The 12278-nt window shown below is 36.1% G+C and overlaps 1 protein-coding gene across 2 annotated transcripts in view; it reads left to right on the top strand.

Moving 5' to 3' along the window:
- Positions 1-839: 839 nt before the first annotated feature.
- The window catches only part of myt1b (myelin transcription factor 1b), a 121994-nt gene continuing 110555 nt past the window's right edge, over positions 840-12278 (top strand). For both annotated transcript variants that reach the window (XM_051096224.1, XM_051096223.1), the window contains exon 1: positions 840-941. In XM_051096224.1, the coding sequence (XP_050952181.1) occupies positions 851-941 (91 nt within the window). In that variant the 5' untranslated portion in view covers positions 840-850. The remainder of the gene's footprint in view (positions 942-12278) is intronic.

The following is a 12278-nucleotide window of genomic DNA, read 5'->3' as shown; positions in this document are numbered from 1 at the left end:
TAAGTTTTGGATTTCCTTTTTTAATCTCTACCAAGAAAATTCTACAAACTTTTTAGATATGTAGCACAACATCTATAGTCATCTTGAACTGACAGTAACAAGTTAATATATTTAATGTTTTTCAATGCTTCACTCCAAAAATATCATTCTTTTACTTGCTAAAAAAGACACAAAAACGAAATATCGATGCAGTAGATTGCAAAAGCAATGTCACCATATTCTGATACAGCTGAGGTTTAACATTTTACCCAGTTTTACCCAGTTGGTGAGATGTGGCAGGGTGTAAAGGCAGAGACTGCTGGATTAGTAGTGACGTGCCTTGGAGAGATTTTATGAAAATGTTTTTCATCCCGGGAAGTAAATGAGGGAATGTGTTTTGTTGAATGGCATGAGTCATGAGAGTCCAGGTGGAGATAAACAGAACAAACAGAGAAAGAGAATGTGTGCTGATGCATGCTGGGGAGAAAAGATCCATGCAAACAATAGGGACCAGGTGCACGTTTCTCATTCTCACAGCAAGCTGAGAAAATATTAGTTGAAAACACTGCTGTAACTTCATGTGATTTGAAAGAGAAGAGGAAAGGGACATAGAGTAGCTATAGGAAGCTTGCAGTGCAGTGCAGTGCAGTGCACAAAAAGGTCAATTTGTTTGCTTGAAGGCACAACAGCAGTGGTCAGATGAGAGGCCTTGAGTGGGCTTTGATCCAGCAATCTTCTTTATAGCACTGAGATGCCTACTTCTCTCTAAACCCCCTAATAAACACACCACACACACTCATCACTCCCCCTTCAGGTTGTTTTGAAAAATGAGTGACCTAATGTCTCTTGTCTTTCTGTAGAGTGACCAGTGATGCATGCAGAGGCCAATCAGACTCAAAGAGCAGACGGTCAAACCAAAGAGCCGAGCACTGTCATGGAAGACACTGAGGTATCAGAGAAAGGTAAAACTCATAATCATTCATTTACCCGTATGTGTGCAGAATGAGCTTTGTGTGCATGCTTTTTGTGTAAAAATAAGCACATTTTAGGGCCATTGTGGTTTTTTTCTTCTTCTTCTTCTTCTTCTTCTTCTTTTGCATTTTTATTATGTAACATTATTTTTATGCTAAACACATTTTCAATCTAAATTCATATGACCAGTATGCAAAAAAAGTTATGAAATTAATGGTTTTGAGTAATGTTAGATGGAAATGATGAATGGTATTTATGTATTTTTTTATTTAAATTCAGTTCTACAATTTTGCAGTTTAAGTAATATACACTACCATTCAAATGTTTGGGATCAGTAATTTAAAAAAAAAGTACTTTAAATTGAGAAACATTAAATTGATCAAATGTGACAGTAAATATTTCTATGTTAAATAAGCGCTGTTCTTTTGAACTTTCTATTCAACAAATAATCCATGAAAAGTGCCATGATTTCCACTAAATATTAGCTCCACTCTTTCAACATTTATAATAATAAAAAATATTGCTTGAGCAGCCAATCAGCATATTAGAATGATTTCTGAAGGATCATGTGGCTCACAATGTGGCTCATTATATTGGCTGCTGAAAATTCAGCTTTGCCACCACAGAAATAAATTATATTTTAAATTAGAAAAAAATAAAAATAATTGTAATAATATTTACTGTATTGGTGATCAAATAAAGACTGTTGAGGGGGAAAAAAACATTTTAAAAATCTTACCAACCCCAAATATTTAAACAGTAGTCTATTCTTACACTAGGCTAGGCTAGAACTGAATACACAAGGTTCTAAAAAAAGTCTTAATTTTTAAGTTAATTGTATGTTTTGTATGTATTGTTGTATGTATGTTGTGGTTTTCGGGCGATATATGACCCAAACATTACTTTTTCAGTTTTCGCGTTACAGTTTACATGAGATTCATTCGTGTAATTATAAATGAATGCAATTGTTGTTAGAGTTATTTAAAGAAGCTGGTGAGTGTCTGAAGAGTTTTTCTTTCACTGTTTTTTTGTGTGCCATATATCACACACATTTGTATTACGACAGTTTCTTTGTTCTACAATGACAAACCTCCCTATAATATTATACTGTATGTTTGTATGGAAAATACATTTTCCTTGCAACTGCTCCCACTTGGCATTTATGAATTAGATTTTCCACATGAAGAAACCGCTGTGTATGGCCTTTAGTGAGATGGTGGACTGATTTGCACAACAGTTTCTCAGGACCCCATAAAACATACCAATTTAGAGCTGCACTTGAAAGCACAGACCATTAATTACAAAGAAGAGGAGTGAATAATTCATTATGCTTAGGTCACTATATGAGCAGCCTGAGGTTGGAATTGTACTGATGGACAAAAAGCCTGTAAGAGAAGCTTTTAGCAAATGTTTCCGTTATTTCTGAGAAGAAGAAAGTGTGCAGAATAGAACCTTTTGGACATATGGGGGAAAACCTTAGTTGAGTCACTGTTGTCTACTCTTGAGTGCTGTTTTCAATGGGAGCATATCAGTGCCATGGAAATAAAGGGCTTCTGAGGTGCAGTTTGTAAAGGCATGTAGTACTTACTCTGCTGAGTGCTCTCAGAATAAAGATGCAGAATAGACCTCCATTTTCACTGCATGTTTACAAGAGAGTTTAGACCTTCATGATGGACATAATACTCGCATGTATGTCAATGAAGCCCTGTGGATTACACACATCTTACCCTAGGGTCAGATGATGGATGAATGGATGGATGGATGCATTGATGGATAGATATTTAGATAGATTTATGCATGGATAAGTAGTTGGATAGTCAGATAGATGTAGTCAGACAGACAGACAGATAGTAGACGGATAGATAGTAAGATGGATGGATGGATGGATACACAGTTGGATGAATAGATAGTGAGATGGATGGATGAATGATAGATAGGCTGATGGATGGATGGATGGATGGATGGATGGATAGAAGGATAGATATGTAGTCAGATAGATGGATGATATAGTAAGATTGATGGATGAATATATAGTCAAATGGGTGGATATGTAGTTGGATAGATGGATAGATATGTAGTCAGATACATGGATGTATATATTACAGTTTTTCTCAGTCGCTTTGGTGCATTTCTCACAACACTATTTACATTTGCACAACATTTACTTTAACCTCCACAACATTTAGTCATTTGTGCACATCATAGTAGCAGTTTCTCATTCCTTCCAACAAATTGCAAATGCTTTTGGACATGCATCAATTGCTTTCATACAACTCTCTGCTGTTTTATAACATTATCATTTGCTTATGTCATGTCAGTCAAAATTAACTAAACTTGTGAATGCTGAATAGTCATTCCATATAAAACTAATAGTCCTCATTTCATTGCTTGAGTCATTACATACAAAAATGTTGAACTAGTTGTCAAAATCTGTCAAGCAAATTTTATAAAAAATTTTAATTTTTTTTTTCCTGAAAATGTCTTCTAAATTGAACAATTTCTGCAAATGTGCATGAATGATTTACAGACCTATGTATGTTGTAGGTTCAGTTCCAATATGTACTGCAATATTGTTTACAATTGTGCACAGCTCTACCCAAAGGGAGTTTATGTTTGTTGTAAATAAGGGTGTATTTATTCGTTTGCACAATGCTTTGAATAAATTAGAATTGCAAAGAGCATATGAAGTAAAAATGTGAAACATACATATTCAGTGTCTTGTACTCAGATACCTCACTAAATACAGTAATGTCTAGCTTTACTGTAGTTTTCAAATGGCTGTGCAAATAGTATATAGTGCTGTCTTGAGCATTTTCAGGAAGTGTCACCAAAATCTGACTTTTTTGCATAGGAAAAAATTTACAGAGTAAACTGTCATAATGAAAACATGACAAAGCCATTTGACTATCTTGTTCATAAACAATGGTGTCAGGACTTTTCATCTTGATGACACTGACACTTTCACTGACATAAATACTTGCTTTTGAGGAATGAGCTATCCATTTTGAGCAAGTGACACGCTTTTGCAGGTTATCAACTAGGTTTTGCAGTTTGTACTAATTGTTTTGAGAAATGCATTAACTGTTGTGCAAATGTAAATAGTGTTGTGAGAAATGCACCAAAGCGACTGAGAAAAACTGTAAGATCAATGGATGAATACATAGATGGATGGATGATACATAGGCAGGTGGATGGATGATAGATAAGCAGGTGGATGGATGAATGGTTGGATAGATTGTCGAAAGAATGGATGAATAGATAGTTGGGCAGATGGATGGATGGATGGATGGATGGATGGATGGATGGGTGGATATGTAGTCAGATGGATATATAGTAAGATCAGTGGATGGATATATAGTCAGATAGAAGGATGGATAGATAGTCACATGGATGGCTGGATATATAGTCAGACGGATGGATGATAGATAGGCAGGTAGATGGATGAATGGTTGGATAGATAGTCCAAAGGATGGATGGATAGATGGATGGATGGATAGATATATAGTCAGATCAGTGGATGGATATGTAGTTGAATAGATGGATGGATGGATATGTAGTTGGATAGATGGATGGTTGGATAGATAGTTGAAAGGATGGATGGATGGATGGATGAATAGATGGATGGATAGATGGATGGATATATAGTCAGATCGGTGGATGGATGGATGGATGGATGGATGGATGGATGGATGGATATGTAGTTGGATAGATGGATAGAAGGATGGATGGATGAATAAATTGGATGGATTCTGATATATAGTCAGATCGGTGTATGGATATGTCACAATTCTGTTTTGTTAAAGGCGGTATATAAATAAAGGTGATTTTGGATATGTGGATGGATGGATATATAGTCAGATAGATGGATGGATGGATGGATGGATATATAGTCAGATCGGTGGATGGATATGTAGATGGATGGATGGATGGATATATAGTCAGATGGATGGATATGTAGTTAGATTGATGGCTGGATAGTAAGATGGATGTAGAAAAATATAGTTGGATGAATGGACATGTAGTTGGATGGATAAATATATAATCAGATGGATAGATGAATATATAGTCATAGTCAGATGGATTAATAAATAGGCATGTGGATGAATGGATGGATAGATAGTCAGAAGGATGGATGGATGGATGGTATAGTAAGATTGGATGGATGGATATGTAGTTGGATCGATAGATGGATGGACATAGTCTGATGGAGGATGGATGGATGGATAGATAGGCAGGTGGATGAATGGAAGAATAGATTGTCAAAAGAATGGATGAATGAATAGATAGCTGGATAGATAGGTGGATAGATGAGTGGATAGTTGGTGGATGGATGAAAGGATAGAATTGTAATGCTCACACACATTTCTAAATACTCACTGACTGTGAAAATGTCGGACGTCCTTTTAATTCGCGCACACATTCATTTTCTCAGCTAAAGTGCAGTCGTTTCTCTGATTAACGCACGTATTTACACAACGATTTGTGTGTTATCCTCTCACATCCATGTGCACACATTTACAATGTAGATTACAAAGCCAAAACATTCTCTATCTCCCTTTCTCAGTCTCTCTATCAGTCTCTCTCCTGTATGAGTCTGAGTAATTGTCATTTGAATCATAATCAGTAAGAAATTGCATATTGGATATTTCATATGGAATCAATGAGTCCTGTCATTCGATCTGTACTGGTCACACAGATTGCTTTTCAGATTGCACACATATTCAGGGACATTATGCAGTGACCTCACCACCTCATTTGGAAGTAGAAACACAATGCCAGTTTAACAGCTTTTATCCTTTTGCATTTGATGTATCACATAAAATATATCTGCTCTGTTCTAGCAGTCTGACGTTGTGAGTTTCTTTGGCCACCAGATGTCAGTATTGCAAAGAACACATCAGCACATCATATCGTGACAGAATACTCAGGCCCAGTGTCTGAAAAGTATAGCTTTCTGTGTTCTCGTTTTAAGTGCTGTTGCTGGTTGTTCTCCTCTCCCCCTAAGGTTAATGTATGATGGTATGTAGCAGTGCTACTTTCCCTCTTTATACTAAAGAATATTAACATGCCATAAATCCAATAAGCACACAAATATTGCTGCAGTGTCTTTGGAATAGCATGTCATCAGGAAACCATTGTGTTTCATTGTAAACATCATATTACACATACAAACTTTGTACAAAAATTCTATCATTTACATTTGACCCTCATTTCTGTCCAAACCTGCATAACTTACTTTCTTACACAAACATGTCTGTTTTGAATTGTAATGAATGATTTTGCAACATTATTTTATTTTTCCATTCTGTATTTCAGTAAAATAAGAATATTCTTGATCATTTACTCATGTTGTTTTAAATTTCTATTTAGTTAGTTAGTTAGTTAGTATATCTAATGGATGGATGGATGGATGCAAGGTGAAAATAGACTAGGATGACCTTTGGCCTCCATTGAGATTCTGAAGTGCTTCTAATGTCGTTCTTTCATCTGTCAGGGAACATTTAGTCTCTAAACATAATCAAAATGCTCAAATTATTTAAATAGCATTAGAATAGTCTTGTTTAGTCCATTTTATGTTACCATAAGATGCCAATTTTTTTTGGAGAAAATACTCACGCCACCATTACCAACCAAAGTAACCTTCCTACAAACTTTAGCTGTGTGTACGTCGGTGTGGAATTGTGTGGCGTGTTGACGGCTAACTCATTAAGGACTAAATGAAAGTGATGAGATGTGATTTTAGACCGCATCTGGAACAAATGGCCCAGGCGTTCCCTGTTCAGTCTGGCCAATTTCGGGGGCCCGTACCAACCCGCAACCCCCCTCTCCACCCACCGACAGCATCCACTGGGCCGGCACACACACAGGTTTAGATCTGATATTTATTTCATCGGGTTTGTGTACGCAGTTGGTCTGATATGAATGTGATTCCACGCTTTGATGCAGAGACAGATTGTAAAGTGTGATTTTATTAAATCCTTCATTAGGATTCATCAGTGAGATTGGATCAGAAAAAGGTCACTGTGCAAATTCGGCCCACTCACCCCCCGACGGCACCCCTCGCTCTCGCCCTCCCTCTCGTTTGCCTTCGCTCTCATTTCTCTCTCATTTGCTCTAGTTGGAGGGGGGGTTGGCCGCCGCTACTGAAACGAATTTGCTGTGAAAATGGGGAAAAATGAGCATTATGGGCTGGCGGAGGAATACAAGGTGAAAGTGACATTATCTCCCCCTCCACGTCTCCTCCCTCTCTTCTCTTTCCCCTCCTCCTCTCCTTCCCCGTTTCCGTTCTCCGCCGCCTTTGCGGGACGATGGTGCCACAAATCATTTGTACGCTCTCATTTGGGTCTACAAGCCGCGATGGTGCTTACTGCTCACGGAGCAGATGACTTTCAGAGAGGGGGGAGTAAAGGGGGAACGGCTATTTTCTGGCACATGAAAACATCAGTTGGAGTTGGAGCTGAAATTGAGAGGGAAATTGCTCACGCCATATGTCATCTTTCGCTGAGGGCTTTTTTTTTCCATTGGGTGCATGTTATGCATGCGTCTGCGCGCGAGGCAGTTTGCTTGGTGTTAATTGTTGTCATTGAAGTGTAATGTGTGCCCTAATGGGAACGCCAGTTTATCTATATCTGTAGACCTGCTGGAGTTTAGTGTACTTTAAGGTTTAGGCAACAGAAAACCAGTGATTATGTGATCTTTCATTACAGTTACTGAATCAGTGGCTTCAGTAAGCTATTTTAGTTAGCATAGGCTGCAGAATTAGAGCCCTTTCCACTTTCACAGGTGGCAATATCAGTTGTTGCTCTGTTGATCCTGTTCTGACACTCAATCTAACCCAGGTCAGATGCATCTACAGTACGTTAGACTGCCACTGCTTTCTCTTTATTGATTGGTTAGTGAAGTCATTTGACTTAAACGATAGTGAGTCATATACTGGGGATGTGGTTTGGAAAAAAAAAATAAATTAAATTCCTGTGGGAAAAGAAGAATAGATTTAGTTGTTTAAAGAAAGGTAAAGACATGACTAAAAGTTATTGTGGAAATCTATTTATTTATTTGTCTACATATTTCTTTCTTTATTTAGTTAGTTATTATGTATTATATTTTGTTTTAAAAAAGAACAGTTTTTTCCTCCAACCATTTGAACGCAAGAAGCTAAAAGAAGATTATTGTGAATAAAAGCAATTCATAGAAAGATGCTTGAGATATATAAAATAAAGTTAATTGCAGGCAATGTATTCTGTATATTATATTGTCATCATTAATTATCATCATCAGTACTGCTGGGCGTTTTGACCAAAAATCTGTTTTGTTTTCATGGTTTATCATTATTTTTCCTTGACTGTGCCTTTATACGAATCAGATTGCATGCAAAAGTAGAGTGATTTGATCTTAGCTTTGTGACATTATGCTATATATGCTATTTTCTTGGTTACTGTTGTAAACAAAGCAGCAATGCGCTTTTAAACACTATATTGACATGCATTATGTAAGGAAAGTTTGACGATGGGCCATTGAATTATTAGAATATAACACACACCCGAGGTGGTGATACCTTTCTAATAATTTAATGGACTGGAGTCAATTATTCCGCTTATACTATAGTTAACATACCTCAAGTGTGGTCAGATGATTTATTTTAAGGCATTCGTCTGTTTTTTAAAACGCCCTTAAAACGCTATTGTGAGTAGGATTAATTTCTAATGCATCTCATCCAGTGCCTCCGTTGCTAATTCCAAAATGTCATTTTATACCTAGTATTGGAGGACTGAGCTGTTGATAGCTGACCAGTGCAGTTAATAATAAAGTTATGAGAAAGACAGACGGAGAGAAAGAGAGAGAGAGGCCTGTGCATCTCTCAAAAGTGTTCAGCAGCAGAGCCTCTACTAATTGTGAAACTTTAAGTTTTTTTTTTTTCAAGAACAGCGCCGTTGTTACCTCGCTTGTGAGAAATGTCATGTAGTTTTTAAGTTGCTAAACTGATGAAATCATCAGAGTAATGCTAACAATGTTAGCGTGCGTATGTTTCTGTACTGTATGTGTATGCCTCTGTAAGGTGAGAGCGAGAGAAATAGAGTATGTGCTTTCCATACATAGGGCCTAATAAATCTTAATGTTGTGGCAAAAACATGGAAATAATCTGTCATTTTTATCCCATTTACTATATGGGTCATTCCACGAAATCGGTGCCTTTTGCGTCCCTAAAAAAAAATCAAACATAGATTTAAAATAACAACAAATAAATGTGCAATTTAAAAACATAACAATACTATTTATGCTTTCAAATATTACATTAAAAAAGTAAATTAAATATTATTTTAAATAAGTTAAATAGTAAGGGTAAGGTTTTACTCTAAGGGTAAGGCCTGTCCCCCACTATGATTTTTCTTTATAATTTGACAAAATAAAGGCAAAATTATATAAAAATCGCATCTGCATATTGTTCTAAATATTGTCTCATTGTTATGCAATGTTTTTGGCGTAAGTATGCATTTTTTCTATAAATATAAATCCTTTTATTGGTGTCCCCTCATTTCATGTCAGCCCTGTTACCCTCATTAAAAAACCCTTGTAAAATAATGTCCATTCAAGTGACATCACTTCTAGGTTACATCATCTCTCAACCAGGATTCCAACACTTAAAACATAAGCATGTTTCTCTCACTCCTCTATAATTTTCTATTCTTGATGATTTATGTGACTTGACTGAGCACAGGGCATCATGCAATGTCAATCCTGTTACCATTTTTAAAATGTAAATTTAGACAATTATATCTTACATCCTTTCTTACAGTCCTTTCAAAGTGTACAACATGTACTTTTGTGAATTTGACTATTAGCTAGCAATTAGCAAATCTGTTTTAAATCATCAAACCTATTACTGTCTGTATGTTACTTCTTAGAGTAAGATTTGACCCTGTTTTTAAAGGTCACCCTCGGTTTATTATTGAGCTAATGCCTATGACATTAAATGGCATATGAGCTCTAATTAAACTATAGTGTCTAATAGCACTTGTGGCAGTAACAGGGTTGATAAAAATACCAAAACATGAGGTAGAAAAATAGTCATAAAATAATACATTTCATAGCCTAGTATGGCACAATACAATTTCTTGTCATTTTAAGGTGTCTTCATTTTTGATATTTAAATAAAAGTTTATTAAAACTTATTTTATTTTTCAATTTTTCCAAGTGGAAAAGGCACTTGCATTCAAGCATTCAGTGGCCCCGTAAAAATAAAGGTAAGATGAAAAGAAATTACCCTCTAATCTTTTCTGAAGTGACTTCCCCTTATTCACCCCTCATTCAGTTCAATATTTAGGATCGTGCACAGTGATCTTGCTCTGCCTGCTACAGTGTTTTCTCCTATTGTGTCCATCTTCGATGTGTCTGACTCATTAACAGTCATTTACAGTTGGTTTATTTGCCCAGTGAAGGAATTAGCTGTGTGTTATAAATAGTTCTGTAATCATTAGTCAGAAGTATATGTAGTTAACAGGGATCTCCTCTCAATTCAGAAGCTGTCTAGGATTCTTAGCCATTTGTATCCTGTTTTTTTTTTATTTGAAATTCCAATTCAAACCAGTTTACATCACCCAGTACATCGCCCAACACTAAACTGTTCAGATAAAATGCATACTCTGTTATAATGATAATATACATGCAGCATTCTACTGTATTTGAAGTGATTTTGTGACGGCTATGTGATATAATATTTACTTTCGTTCATTAATCACCAGCCTGGCTCAGATATAGTAACTTTCAGTTTAATGAAACATCCTTTTATTTACAAAGTCTTCTAGTTTTCTTTTAGTGACAGGCACTAATTTTGATGGCTTACTTTTGTATTTTCTAAAACTAATGTCATTAACTATAAAGACAACTATAACAATAACTGTGAGCATCCACACCAACACACATTAATGTTCTGTTTTAAAAGGAGAAGTTCACTTCCTGAACAAAAATTTACAGATAATTTAGTCACCCCCTTGTCATTCAAGATGTTCGTGTCTTTCTTTCATCAGTTGATAAAAAATTATGTTTCTTGAGGAAAAACAAATCAGGAATTAAATCCATATAATGGACTTGAATGGTGCCCCCAAGTTTGAACTTCCAAAATACAGTTTAAATGGGTCTAAACAATCCCAGCCGAGGAAGAAGGGTCTTATCTAGCCAAACGATCAGCCATTTTCAAAACAAATTGACAATTTATATACTTTTTAGCCTAAAACGCTCGTTTTGTCTAAGTCTGTGTGAATAGTTTTATTCCGGTTCAATACAGTCAATACAGTTAGGGTATGTCGAAAAACTCCCATCTAGTTTTCTTCCCCTACATCGCTGCAGAAGTACTGACCCAGTGTTTACAAAGTGAACATGCAAAGAAGATCAAACACCCTTTGCAAAAATAATGGTAAAACATTGATGTAGGACGTTTTTTGACGTTGAAGAAGAAAACGAGACAAGAGTTTTTCGTCGGATTGAACAGATTACACAAGCGCGTTGCACGGACGAGACAAGACAAGACACGCATTTGAGATTAAAAAGTATATAAATTGTCGATTTCTTTTGAAAATGACCCTTATTCCTTGGCTGGGATCGTTCGTAGCCCTTTGAAGCTGCATTTAAACTGCATTTTGAAAGTTCAAAATCGGGGGCACCATTGAAGTCCACTATATGATGAAAATTCCTAAAATGTTTTCCTCAAAAAAAACAAAATTTCTTGTTGACTGAAGAAAGAAAGTCATGAACAACTTGGAAGACTAGAGGGTGAGTAAGTTACCTGTAAATCTTTGTTCTGGAAGTGGACTTTAAGCATGTTATTTTGTCTGCCGCTTTACAATAAATTCTTGTACTCTTTAAAGTCAGGTGGATTATGACTGGCTGTCAGCGTTTTTATCATTCATCAGTTGTGAAAAAAAATTCTGACAGTGGTTCCAATGATTTTGTTCCTCTGTGTCATTACTGTTACAGTGGTGGTGTGGACTTTGCTATTCTCACATAATTAGAACAGCTATTAAAACTTTATAGTCATAGTTATCATTATAGTTAATATTCTTGGTCTTGAACAGGCCTTAAAATGCAAGGGGGGCATTATTATTTCTCAAATTCAAAATGCATTATTTATGCATTTATCTCTCTAGTTGTAGTGCTGAACTCACCAGCTGTTAAAAAAAGTTATTTGGCCCTCTATACAGCTCTCAGTCGCTCTGTTCCAGTGAAATCATAAAATGCAAACAATGCACCGTTGTGCGCACTTTTAATTGGTTCATTAAAAAATTGACAGACAGGCAAAATCTAAACTACAATATCTCATATTCACTGAGTCC

The sequence above is a fragment of the Labeo rohita genome, chromosome 23 (assembly GCF_022985175.1).
Source record: "Labeo rohita strain BAU-BD-2019 chromosome 23, IGBB_LRoh.1.0, whole genome shotgun sequence".
Taxonomy (NCBI): domain Eukaryota; kingdom Metazoa; phylum Chordata; class Actinopteri; order Cypriniformes; family Cyprinidae; genus Labeo; species Labeo rohita.
The sequence above is the reverse complement of the archived record's forward strand: the minus strand, read 5'-3'. Positions and strand labels throughout refer to the sequence as shown.